This window comes from Rhinatrema bivittatum, chromosome 16, assembly GCF_901001135.1.
Source record: "Rhinatrema bivittatum chromosome 16, aRhiBiv1.1, whole genome shotgun sequence".
NCBI lineage: Eukaryota > Metazoa > Chordata > Amphibia > Gymnophiona > Rhinatrematidae > Rhinatrema > Rhinatrema bivittatum.
The window spans coordinates 12,282,795-12,297,259 of NC_042630.1; the positions used below are offsets into that span (position 1 = coordinate 12,282,795).

Genomic DNA, 14,465 nt, shown 5'->3' on the forward strand with positions numbered 1-14,465 from the left:
CTCCCCCCCCTCCGATTTTCTGATAGTTAAATATTTTTCCCAGGTGCCTATGGAGAAGTCTAGGTAAAATTGTTCGGATATCTGAATCATAGGTAGAAAGGGAACCCTTTTTATTTCCAGGTGGGAAATACATTTTGGAAAGAACCTTTAAAAATTAAGATGCGGAACCCTTGAGTGTAGTCTGGCACAGTACTGGCATTTTCTCTCTTCCCCCCCCTCCCCCCCTTTTTCTCCTGCTTTAATTTTCACTGTCGACTTCAAAATTTTTAACCAAACCTATGATTGACACTTACTAAGATCTTACACTTAGGGCTGCGGTTGGAAACCCCGTCAGCCATAAGCGCACATGTTTATACCTCTTCCAGAGCAGGTGTAAATGTGTTCACATGTATCTGCAAGTGTACTTCTGAAAATCAATAAAAACGTGCAGCTAAATCAGTTCCCCGCCCTAACTCTGCCTTCCCCGGAATGCCTATTTCCTAGGCACTTAGAAATAAATGCATGAGTAATGCATATAATTTTATATACCCAACCCCCACCAACCCCAGACTTTTGCAAACCCATTCACACTCGCAAAAAAAAAAAAAAATCAGGTTTTCATTTGCGCAAATACTTTTGAAAATCTGGCTCGCTTGGTCCAATTATGTTATCACATAATTTATTTGTGCGCATGCTTATGTTCGGTCTCATGTTTTGTTTTTTTTTTAATTTCATTTTTGTTTTTTCATTTTGTAGCATAGCAGTAAAAGAGACACCGGGTCATGCAAGAAAATACTAATCGTTGACAAGCTCCCATTTTCTACCCACAGAATTTAGCCCAAATTTTCTAATCAGGTTTTAGGTGCAAATTTTTCTGCTTTGAAAACCCATGGGTTTCGGCCATCCCGTGCATGGACATGCAGATGCTTCGGAAAAGTGAAAGCATTGCTCAAAAAAAAATGCTTTTGCTGCTTTAAGTCCCACCTACTTGCACCTGTGGTAAAAGTTCATGTGAAATCGGGCATTTGCATATACTTATTACGTGCATAGTCACATCACCGTTCTCCGCCTTATTCTAGGGGACTCTTTCCTTCATGCACGTACATCCTAGCACAAGTGGCTCGGTGAAATGGGACAAAGCGGTATCCGTTATTTATACTCTTACAAGCCATATGTTGAACCCTATCATCTACATCGTGAGGAACAAGCAGGCAAAGGCAGCCCTGAAGGAAAGCATTTAAGAAGGACCCTTCCCTCTGAGTGTGACACAATAGAAAATAAAAATGTTTTCTTTAAATTATTCTTACCTTATCTGTGCTGCTTTACCTCTTTATTTTGCTACCTTTATGATGCTATTAACTTTTGGTAATGACTTATAATTGTAATCTATATTTTATTTTAGCCTATATATGTTTTACTACATTTGTATAGGTGCTATAGAAGAGCTTTTAAAATAATAAATAAATAAATAAATAAACAAACAAACAAACAAACAAATAAATAGAAAGAATGTGCTCTTGAATTCTTTTCCCGTCTTACTGTTCATTCTCTTTGCTTTAATTCTCTGTGGTCATATCCACAAGTTTACACAGAGACAGAATTTTAGTAGTGTAAAATTGAGACAGCTTTTTTATTTTAGTAAAGAACTCTTTTCTTTTCTTCTTCTTTTACTCTTATTCTAAGATCTAAAGAGAAGTGAGAAACCGATTTAAAAAAAATTTACTTCACCTGCTTTTTTGCTTTTTTTTTTAATTCAATCTGCATTCCCACTTGTTTCTCTGGTACTGTTCCTTTGGAGCCCAACATGTGTGATGCATAGCATGAAACCTTTCTGATATTCTTTTCTGTTTGCTGACGAGCTTCTGTTCTCTCTCCTGGGCCTGGATTTTCTATCTTCGCACACAATAGAGAATCCCGCGGTAATGGGGGCGGGGGTGGGGGTGGGGCGAAGCGGGGAGCGGGCCTGCGAAAGCCGGCAGCGATCGCACCACTGCGGTGTTATCCCTGCCGGCTTTCACACCCAATAGCGCCACCATTAAATGTGGCGCTATTGGGCGCGCTACTGGCGGCGATAACGGGTCTTACCTTATCGCCGCCTACGAAGCTTCCGCAGCGTCTGCCTCGATGCCGCCCCCAACTCTTCCTCTTCTGGTGCCGACGCCGCCCCAACTCCGCCCCGATCAAGCTATCACATGCGAAAAGGGACTTTTCATGTGCGATACGCTACAAAAATGACCCCCCTGGTGACCTGTTCAAACCCAAAAAGAGGTTGAAAAGAAAATATAGGGTAACTAAAGTGTCTCTCCAAAGTGCCTGAGGAGGAGGTGAAATATTCCAGAGATTTTGGTGATGGGTCAGAGTGAGACCTTTGTGTAACCTGGATGCACTTCGGATCTTTACACCTTCCTCATCCCTCTCCTCATGAATCCAATTCCTCTTCCTCCCCCCTACCTCCCCCTAACCCCCCCACCCCCACACACACACACACACTTTGACAGCAGGGTGGAGGGGAGGAAGAGGAGTTGGAATCAAATGACAACCAACATGGGCCCTGACTTTTATAGCCTGGGAAACTGATACACAGACATAAGGAGAAAAAGCACAGGACTGCTTCAACGGCCAAGTCCATAAGCAAAGCACATCAATCAGAACTGTCTGAATCTTCAAGAAGGCTCATCACCCAATAAAACTGTTGCTAGCAGTAACTGTTTTACGGGTTATCATAAGGCTTGGGGATAACTGAAAGGAGCGGCAGTTACTACCCTTAAGACAATCATGGGAGTAACTTGCAAGGTGCGGCATATACTACCATAAGAAGCTTGCTGAGAAGACTGGATGGACCATTTGGTCCTTTTCTGCCATCATTAATATGTTACTATGTTATACTGTTCCCCATTTTTGGGTTGTAGCTGAAATCTGATGTCCACTCTTCAATTAATAGCAAAATATGACTTTCATGGCACCTCCAACCCTCTTGCTTTTCCCCAAAAACTGACAGTGCTTCACAAGAAGAAAAAAATGTATGCAATTTACTGAGCTTCTCCATATTGGAACAGATAGTTTGCTGATGAGTTTATAATCTTTGTTCAAACACAATGTCAGAAGTTAAGGCGACTTGAACATTTACTTATATTAAAGAAGATACAGATAATGAAACAAAATCACATATCATAGTAAAACAAAACCAGATATGACAATTCAATGACCCAAAGTATCACCTTACTAAAATAAAAAGGGATGTTGTACAAAGTAACCGCCAGATGGTATTATACCTAGAAACTGCCAGTCCTGCTAAACTTTCATCCCTATAAATCACTGCAGATAGCAATTACTAGTTTTACTATATTTTTGGGATGCAAAATGGTCAAAGATATATATGACCCCCTCCCCCTTCACAAGAGACAGATGTTTGAGCATGCTACCATTTAAGTGAACTACAGCAGAGAAAATAAATGAGAACAATACAAATTGTGTAACTTGAGCTGCCAGCCCAGGAAATTGAAAAGATTGCTAGATTCCTTACCGTGAAAGTACTTAAATGACCATTGAATAGGTGAGTCAGAGATTCAGGTAGAGGATATGCATGTCACAGCCCCCTGACTACTGCTGGTGATTTTGTAATGAAATATCACTACAAAAAAAAAAACCCCAAAGGATTCAAATACCTAAATTGCAGAACTATGACTGGGATAGAGATTTATGAGCGTAATGTACTGGAGAACAGTCCTAGGAAGCAAACACATTCTCACCCTGACTAGTAAAGGTTATTCAGCAGGATAAAGGAGCTTGTACATGTTCTCGCTCCATGGTCCTGCCTAGGTCTTGTTCTTGTGGCTGAGAGAAAGTGACCTATACAGGATCAGACAACAGATAAAGCAAAAGCCAGGCTGAGAGCAGGTGACTTAACCAGGCTGGATAACAACACATGACTGGCCATGGGCTTAGCGGAGCTAAAATCACTGAAAGCTGAGACTGTGGAGGGCCAGAACCATTGAATGCTAAAACGGCCATGAGCCTAGTGGAGCTGTAAACCCAAGCCAAGGTAAACTTCCTATCAAGGGAGGAGAACTGAGAGACAGCAACCAGCCTGGAGGTGGAGTGGTCCTCTCCTTGAGTGAGGGGACCCCAGCAGAAGATCTGGGGATCAAGCAGTCCCCCCTTAAGAGGACCTCAGAGACAGTCTAGGAGTTGGAGTCGCATCCCCCCAGGAGGGCATGGACCCCAGTGACAGACCAGGAGGTGGATTTGGGATCCCCAGGAGGGCATGGACCCCAGCATTGGCACAGACCTCTCAGTGAAGTGGAAGGAAATGGTTTAGATATAGCAGAATCTCCCCCCCCCCTTCCCAAGGCCAACACTGCCCACCAGCTCATTTGCATCTTTTCACATGGGCGAGACTTGGGATAAGGGGGGGGGGGGGGAGGATAATAATAATACTTGAGTATGCAGGAACATGAAAGGTCCCTTCTATTCTATTTGGTGGTATATTGTGAGGGCCAACAACCCCAAATTGCCAAATACTAAAAGTTCTTGCTACCTTGTAAAAATGTATATAGTTGTGTACACTACTATTAACCATGAGTATATAAGTGTGCTGTTTGTCATCCTATTAGCAATGTACATAGTCATGTAGAAATGTATAGTCTAATAAACCTGTATATATTTGTACATACTGCCGGCCTTGTTCACAGTCCCATTTGTTTTCCTGGGGTGAAGGGAGAGAAATCCCATCCACTAACACCTTCTTCCCCAGGTGGAGGCTCCAGGCACTAAGAACATGAGGACCGATGGAGTCTGCCCTAGGAGGGGATCCCGCCAGGTCGATCCTGGACCCAGGAATGCCCAGCGAGGTAAGCGGTCAAGGGGGCATTACGTTTATCTTAATCATTAAGGTTCACCGGTATCCTCTATCATCATATCCCAAGGGAAAGGAGCAAAAATCAAATTCCATGGTCTTAGAAAAAAAAACCAAACAAATTTTTCGTCAGGGTTGAAATGCGTTTTCCATGGTTTGCTGTAACAACTGCTCTCAAAAAGACTTTCATATATTATCCATCCACTGTCGTTTCCTGAAAGACCCAGTTAGTCCACCTGGTCTCCAAGCTCGTCCTGATATTGCAATAAAGCAGTGCACTGATGGCACAGGCATTTCTAACTAAAAGGAAATTCTAACAAAAGGAGTAGATTTGTACACTGCAGTGTCTGCTAGCAGCATTGTACAAATCAAATCAGGACCTCTAGTGCCTCTTTCTTCAGTACTAGCCAGCAGAACTCCCCTTTAGCCTGCATTCCTAATTCCAACATAGACCGAACTGTTTACATCTCATCTCAGCCTCTCTGGGAACTATAGAGATGCCCCCAGCAGTCTAGAATATTTGCCCTTGTTCCGTTAACAACCTGGCTTCAGGCTCCAAATGTTTCTCTAAACCCCTTTACTGTGGTTTTAAGTCAGAGACCCTCAGCATGGCGGGGATTTCCTCTGTAGTAACTTCATGCCTCTTAAAGTCTCAATCCCAGTGCTGGTCTGACTTCAGCTTCTGCTCTCAGGACCCATAAGCTGCATGGTCTGTCTCTCTGGTTACGCAGTCAGTCATTCTTTCCATATTTCCTCCTTTTGAAAAGTGAAAACACAGCAGGGCTTTCCCCGTGACAGCAGCTTTTTTATTAGTAGGAGATTTGTAGCACTTCTCTTTTTCTTATGCTTCTTATAAAACACTTACAAAATGTTCCCAATACATTTTAAATCGATTATAGTGCACCACAACACATATACTTATAAAACCCATAGCATTCCCCACATCATGTTAATGACACACATACATTCCATACCACTCAATCCCTATTCATACATACCAATACATTCATTCATACCCTACCAACCCAAATAAAACTTCCATATTGAATAAACAGGGAATATTACACTAAAACAGATTAAGGAAAAACTGTTTCCAACTTAAATATGCTCTCATACACTACAATAAACTGTTTTTCCATATTCCCATATACCAAATGATATCCATTTTAGCTATATTCCCATGTTCTTGAATACCAAGATGAGGATCTTCATTTCACCCAGTTGGGCTTCTTCAGGGGAACAATTTCAAAACTACCCCTTTGATAGCTGTCTTCACGGATACAAGATAAAATTACTTCATCACTCTCTTCTTCCCACAATGTCCATAATTCGAAAATGCTTTCCGCACATCATAAAGAGAAGATAGCCAAACTTCCTGTATAATGCTCTTCAAAGCTTCTCAATCGAACTTCAACGAGTCTCCACACATGAAATGTCCAACATCAAAGATAACATTCACAAAATCAAGTTTTCTCAATAAGACCACGGCAACATTATGGTGCACATAGACAATATCTGGATCCCCAACCCTCTTCAAGAATACCTTCAAAAGACTTCTCATGCCGGTATGGCTCCAACTGACCCCATACAGCGTCTAAATAAAAATGTTGCCGTGGTCTTAGTGATGTACTGTTTTATGTTTTATCAACTGCATCAGTGGAAACAATATATCTAGAGAACATTATATTACAATCAACCATTTTAAATTCTGCTTTGCTGCTGGATTTAAAATTCCAGTTTGATACAGGTGTATTAATGGTGTTTTATACACAGACATATCATACTGCTCAGGATGTCATCATATTACATCTTGCTCCAACAAATACTCTGATTAAATGCTCAGCAGATAACAGTTCTCATTTCCTATGGGATTATAAAATGGATAGATTTATTTTTATTTAATAAAATTATATCCCACTAATCTACAATTCTCAGTGGATTACATCAACACATACACCATTAAAACATAGCAAAACAAAACAATATCAGCAATATAAAACAAATAAATACAAGAGAAAATTCATACAAGCACATCACTAGTAACAGAAATCCAATAGGGAGACATCACAAGAAGAGGAAGATGCTATCTAGTATATGCCATAGAGAACAAGTGTGAGGTTTCCATTATATACAGTGCAACTAATGATTGCATGCAAAGAAATCTAGTGACTTCAAATATAAATTACATGAAACATATCTCAAGGCTATATAGAATAATAAACATGTATTCCCTTGCCTTTATCTTCTCTCTGTGGATTCAAACTAATCAGCAGCAGAATTTACAGTGTGCTTTGCTATATATTGTGGTACTCAGCTAACAAGTCTCAATCAAAAAATACCCAACAACTAATCAAAAACATTGAACAAAGCTGTTGTGTTAATAGCTGGCAAGAACTCACGACCAAAACTGGAATTAAGTGGGGATTGGAACATTTTCCCTTCAACTAATTTTTGGTCTTCCAACGGATCCATGAAATAAAAATAAGAAGCAATATAAAGAGAGAAAAGAAATCCTTCCTTCAACTGCATAAGATTCATATGCTATGAGGTGAGTTTCCCTTTCAGCTCTGATCCCTCTTCTGTGAATTCCCTAGTCCACTACTCATCTCTGAGCAAAAAAAACTTCAGAAAATATTAACTAAATCATTTGCTTCTTACAGTCGCTTCCATCCGCAGTAATGTAATCACCCAAGATCCAGATGGTTCTTTCTTATATCATTTCTATAATAGCTAAATCTTTATTTCAACATTTATGTAAAAGTAAAGGTCAATAAAAAAGCTGCAGGTGCTTCCTTGATTTAAAATAACCTATTACATTGGTAGTTGACTTCACAGAGTTCCCTTCATCAGAATAATACAAAACGATTGAAGGAAGCTGTTGACTGAATTAGCGAGTAAAATGCTGTTTGGATTACAATGGTAGTCTTTATCAGGGCTCTAGAAAAAGATTTCTTGAAAGAAATTGAGGAGAAAGAATCAGATGTCTTCTCCTGCCATTAAATTTGATCGAGTCCATTTTCACCGATGCATGAAGAATTCTGAGGGTAGTGAAAAAAGCGAAGAACATCAAAGGCAGAATTATTTTCTAGAAGCCACTGCATGACTGAATTACTCTCTTGCTTATCTGAAGAGCACAAGAGAAGCTGAGTGAAATACAACTTCCTTCCGAAACCTTCTGAGTGATATGTCAGGCAGTCTTGAAATTGAAAACCCAATTTGCTGTTCCATCTGCCAAAATCTAATGAATCATGATTAATTTTGTTATGATACCACCCAGATTATGGTTTGAAGGTTGCTTCTGATTAATAGGCAGTGATTAGACTTATGTTTCTATTGTGCCATTTGATGTCTGTTCTTCCTTTCTTACATTCCATTTTTCTTCCAAAAAGGTACACAATATGGGACTTGGAAATCAGACTGTGGTGACTGAATTCCTTCTTCTGGGATTCACCAATGATCCAGAGGAAAAACTTATACTTTTCCTGGTATTTCTAGCACTCTATATTCTAACGCTTGTAGGCAACCTTGGTATGATTCTTGTAATAAGTTTTGTATCGCGTCTCCACACCCCCATGTACTTTTTCCTCAGCAGTTTATCAATTGTTGACACCTGTTACTCATCTGCAATTGTTCCCAAAATGCTTTCCAACTTCCTTGTTGTAAACCCGGTCATTTCGATCTTTGGCTGTGCCATTCAAATGTATTTCTTTGTGGCTCTCGGGTCTACTGAATGTTTTCTTATTGCAGCAATGGCTTACGATCGATATGCTGCCATATGCAATCCATTGCTTTATGCAGTCATAATGTCCAAGAGATTGTGCATACAGCTGGTGGTGTCATCATACATTGGTGGATTTCTAAACTCCATTGTGCACATGACAGCTACATTTCGTTTACCCTTTTGCAAATCTAATCAAATCAGTCATATCTTCTGTGATATCCCTCCTCTCTTAAAGCTTTCCTGTGTCAGCACCAAAATCAATGAACTTCTACTCTTTACCTTAACTGGATCTATTGCTATGGGCTGCTTGTTAATAATCCTTGTTTCTTACATCTGCATTTTGTCAGCCATACTGAAAATCAGTTCTGGGGCAGGAAGGCAGAAAACATTTTCTACCTGTACCTCCCACTTAACTGCTGTCGCCCTGTATTATGGGACAGGTACATTCGCATACTTACATCCTAGCTCTACTTATTCAGTGGAGCAAGACAAAGTAGTGTCTGTAATTTATACTATTATAATCCCCATGTTGAACCCTCTGATTTACAGTATGAGGAACAAGGAGGTGAAGTCAGCCCTGAAAAAAATGTCAAAGAAAACCCCCTTCTTCAAATTTTAATGACAGAAAACATTAAACAGAATTTCTGTACTGTGTTATTATGCTGTTATTTTTTGCATTTATTAGCTCTTGCATATTGCTGAGTTGAAGAAAAGCGAGAACTGTCTAGTGAGCAAACTGTATTTCTGCATATTTTTTTTACCTAAAAGCATTTTCCACTTGAGTTATTAATTATATTTTCTGACTTACATCAGAAACAAAAAAAGTATGGAATATATAGACAACTGTATTTAATGTGTTCATTTTTTTATCTTTCTCCTTCTCCCCTAACATGCAAACACATCTTTCTTTTGTATTGTTTTATTGGAGCCATTATGGAATTCTTTAATATTTGCTCAAGAACTAACTATTCATCTAGCCTTTCTAGTAAAAACTGATTCCAGGTTGGAAAAATATAAATCACATCCTGTTTTTCTTTTCTTTCTTTTTTTTTTTTAATATTTAAAGGATCTTTCCAAAGTGACTATGGGTGAATCAGGGCAGAATCTGGAATCTCAGCCATGAGCTAAGTAAGAACGTTGTAGTCAATTTTCAAAAGATTTGTCTGGGAAACTTTGGGAGACAGTCAATTAAGTCTACCCAGTTAAAAACTTCTTTTCCATTGACCAGAAAGACATGGTTTAATGGAACAAAGTCAGCATGGCTTTACTCAAGGCAAGTCTTGCCTCACAAATCTGCTTCACATTTTTGAAGGAGTTAATAAACATGTGGATAAAGGTGAACCGGTAGATGTAGTGTACTTTGATTTTCAGAAGGCATTTCACAAAGTTCCTCATGAGAAGCTTCTAGGAAAAGTAAAAAGTCATGGGATAGGTGGCGATGTCCTTTCGTGGATTGCAAACTGGCTAAAAGACAGGAAACAGAGAGTAGGATAAAATGGACAATTTTCTCAGTGGAAGGGACTGGGCAGTGGAGTGCCTCAGGGATCTGTATTGGGACCCTTACTTTTCAATATATTTATAAATGATCTGGAAAGAAATACAATGAGTGAGGTAATCAAATTTGCAGATGATACAAAATTGTTCAGAGTAGTTAAATCACAAGCAGATTGTGATAAATTGCAGGAAGACCTTGTGAGGCTGGAAAATTGGGCATCAAAATTGCAGATGAAATTTAATGTGGCTAAGTGCAAGGTGATGCATATAGGGAAAAATAGCCCATGCTATAGTTACACAATGTTAGGTTCCATATTAGGTGCTACTACCCAAGAAAGAGATCTTGGCGTCATAGTGGATAACACATTGAAATCATCGGTTCAGTGTGCTGCAGCAGTCAAAAAAGCAAACAGAATGTTGGGAATTATTAGAAAGGGAATGGTGAATAAAACAGAAAATGTCATAATGCCTCTGTATCGCTCCATGGTGAGACCGCACCTTGAATACTGTGTACAATTCTGGTTGTCGCATCTCAAAAAAGATATAATTATGATGGAGAAGGTACAGAGAAGGGCTACCAAAATGATAAGGGGAATGGAACAGCTCCCTTATGAGGAAAGACTAAAGAGGTTAGGACTTTTCAGCTTGGAGAAGAGACGGCTGAGGGGAGATATGATAGAGGTGTTTAAAATCATGAGAGGTCTAGAACGGGTAGATGTGAATCGGTTATTTATGCTTTCGGATAATAGAAAGACTAGGGGGCAATCCATGAAGTTAGCATGTGGTACATTTAAAACTAATCGGAGAAAGTTCTTTTTCACTCAACGCACAATTAAACTCTGGAATTTGTTGCCAAAGGATGTGGTTAGTGCAGTTAGTATAGCTGTGTTTAAAAAAGGATTGGATAAGTTCTTGGAGGAGAAGTCCATTACCTGCTATTAATTAAGTTGACTTAGATAATAACCACTGCTATTACTAGCAATGGTAACATGGAATAGACTTAGTTTTTGGGTACTTGCCAGGTTCTTATGGCCTGGATTGGCCACTGTTGGAAATAGGATGCTGGGCTTGATGGACCCTTGGTCTAACCCAGTATGGCATGTTCTTATGTGCAAATGAAACCATGAGGTACATGGAATTTATCCAATTAAAGAAGAAATGAGGCCAGACTCACAGTTTGGTCAGAGGAAAGAACTTAGAGGGTCAGCACTAGATGGTTACGTTTCATGATTGACTTTGACCAGAAAAAAAGCGAGCCTGAAGATGTCTTAAAGATGACCTGGTAAAATGTATTTATTTGCATTTGTTAGCATCCTATACCAAGGCCCACAGCAGCAGCTTACAGGGAAACATACACAATAAAATAATACAGCATGGCTAACAAACAATCAGTTTCATCACATGCTACAATAAATAAGCAAGAAAGAGGCTATCAAATAAAAACTAAATAAAACAAGAACAGTGATACCAGATGAGATCAGCAGCAAGCTTGCTGTTTTAAAAGCATTTTGAATTTTTTTGGCCATTTGTTCGCAGCTCATGTAGAAGTGCATTCCACAGTGCAGCAGTAGCAATGGAAAAAGCACAATTCCTGTTAACAGAGAGCTTAGCCAATTTTACAGATGGCACATCCAGCAGTGACCCCTGTGAGGAGCGCAAAATTCTAGAAGGATTGTAGAAAATCAAAGTGTATTAATCCATGGTGATGCGTTGATTGAAAGTAACATACATTAAGACTGGAGTTTTGTATCTGACTCTAGCTTGCATTGGTAGGCAATGCAAGACAGCCAACACCGGTGGCTTCTCTTTTTGTGGCCAGTAATTAATCTTGCTGCTGCATTTTGCAGCTGCAATGGTTTAATCAAAGATATAGAAAGCCCCAAGTACAAAATAGTATTGCCGATAAAAATGTCTGCTCTGTATCACTTGAAGAAAATTTTCCAGTTAACTCTGCCACTCAGCGGGTTTATGAAAATCTACCCTTTTGTATTTTTTTCCAGGAGGGAGGAAACAGAGAGAGCTTGCAGTGTACATCTAGGCATCATAGTTGATATTGCATTGAAATTATCAGCTCAGTGTGCTGTGGTGGTCAAGAAAAGCAAACAATGTTAGGAATTATAAGGAAGGGAATGGCAAATAAAATGGAGGATGTCATAATGCCTCTGTATCACTCAATAATTAGACCACACCTTGAATACTGTGTGCAATTCTGATCACTGCATCTCAAGAAAAATGTAGTTGTACTGGAGAAAGTACAGAGAAAGGTGACCAAAATGATAAAGGGTATAGAATGGCTCCCCTATGAGGAGTTAGGGCTGTTCAGCTTGGAAAAGAGACAGCTAAGGGACGGATATGATAGAGGTCTACAAATCATGAAAGGACTTGAATGGGTAAATGTGAAATGGTTATTTACTCTTTTAGATAATATAAGGACTAGGCGACACACCATGAAGTTAGCAAGTAGCACATTTAAAACAAATCAGAGGAGAATTTTTTTTTTTCACTCAATGCACAATTAAGCTCTGGAATTAATTGCCAGTGGATGTGGTTAAGGCAGTTAGTATAGCTGGGTTTAAAAACGTTTTGTATAAGTTCTTGGAGGAGAAGTCCATAAACTGTTATTAATCAATAGCTACTGCTTGTTGCTGGCATAGTGGCATGGGATTTATTTAATGTTTGGGTACTTGTCAGGTACTTGTATCTTGGCTTGGCTGCTGTTGGAAACAGGATACTGGGCTTGATGGAGCCTTGGTCTGACCCAGTATGGCAATTTTTATGTTCTTATGTTATATTCTTATGTTCAGTGATGAAACAGGCCTTTTTTAGTTTCCAAAGAAACTCACCATATTCAGATGCAGGGCACTGAAGTAACTTGGTGCTCTGCCTGGATTCCACAGAACCAAAGGTTATGTCACAAAACAAATCACACACTTAACAACGTATCGAAACAAAATTTCATTACATGTTTCGCCATTTTGGATGGAAAACAGTACAAAATAAAACAGGGAGCTTTGTGGGTGTTTCCACCTTCCTAAACTTTACCTGTTTCAAAACAATGGCTTAAAGTTGCACATGTTATTGGCATGCTGCTGCGTGTGTAATTTTGGAAATGGAAGTTATGCAGATAGGTTCAGAGCATGCCTTGAAACAGATCACCTCTTTTTTTTTATGCATGTTGTACACTTACACATGTTGTTGCAAACATCTGACAACCCACTCATATATGCATTCGGCCAATACTCAGTCGTGACTCCTTATTTTGAAAATGTATGCTGTTATGAATAATATTGAAATTATGGGTAGGAAATAGGGAATGTTTGTAAAGGAGGCTTTTGACTTATATACCGACGAAGGTTCCAGAATATTTATGTTTCTGCAATAGATATTCTCACTAAAATGAAGTGTGACAATTATATTTATTTTCTCTTATAATATGCGGCCCGCTAAGCAAGTTATTCCACCCTTTAGGCTTTTTCCTCACCTCCCTTTCCACATATATAAAAAACAAAGGATTGGAAATGGAGCAGGCACAGTAGGACTACCTGCTGGAAGACAAGAAGATTATGGCTTTTGTCATTACCAACAAAAAAAAAAAAAAAAAAGCCTGGAATCATATTGCTGTCACTAGAAAAGAAAAAAAACAGAGCCCAAGCAACGAAAATAAGCCTGGTGTCCTATCACCAGCAGAGGAAAGGAACTGGTACACAGAGCAGCAAGGTGCCCTAGGAGGAAGGAGGCAGGTGTCTAACAGAGGTAAATCGATGTGGATTTGCAATCTATTGGGGTAGGAAAGTGGTAATACTACAGGGGGAGGCTGGAGAGATGGCCCTGGAAAGGAGGGGGCATGAGAGGGGAGAAGCAGCCAGGAAGGAGAGAGAAGGGAAGAAAGTTGTTAGGGGAGAGAGATAAATTGATTATGTGAAGTGAGGCAGACAGTGGAGATGTTATGAGGATGGGGGTAATACAGAAAGAGAGGGGGGGGAATGCTACCTGGTGCGGGGTGGAGGAGATAGAGAAAGGAGCCACTGGGGGGGGGGGGGGGAGGAGAAAGAGAGGGGGGGGGGGGGTAGATGCTGTTGAAGATGGGAGCAAGAAAGAGAGATGTGAAACGCTGATGGTGGTGAGACCAGGCCAGAAAGAAGGCAGATGGTTCTAGGAGCTGAAGCCAGGCTAGACAGAGGGAGATGATGCTAGGGGTCAGGGGAGAGAATGAGTAGAGATACTGCTATGGAAAGGGAGATAGAGGAGATGCCTCTGGAGCCAGAAGAAAGAACATAAGAAATTGCCATAAGGGTTCAGATTAAGGGTCCATCAAGCCCAGCAATCTCTTTCCAACAGTGGCCAATCCAGGTTACACTGGCAAGTACCCAAACACTAGGAAGATCCCTTGCTACCGATGCCAGTAATAGCAGTGGC

General features: G+C 39.9%; 2 protein-coding genes across 2 annotated transcripts in view; one reads left to right on the forward strand and one right to left on the reverse strand.

The window, feature by feature from the left end:
• LOC115077831 (olfactory receptor 5V1-like) overlaps positions 1-14,465 on the reverse strand; it is a 284,159-nt gene that overhangs the window by 221,955 nt on the left and 47,739 nt on the right. The gene's annotated exons all lie outside the window — the stretch shown is intronic.
• On the forward strand, positions 8,233-12,764 carry LOC115077835 (olfactory receptor 1102-like; the record flags this gene model as incomplete). Its single annotated transcript, XM_029580130.1, has 2 exons — positions 8,233-9,152; positions 12,755-12,764. Coding segments are annotated over exons 1-2 (930 nt in total), but the record flags the coding sequence as incomplete, so codon positions are not given.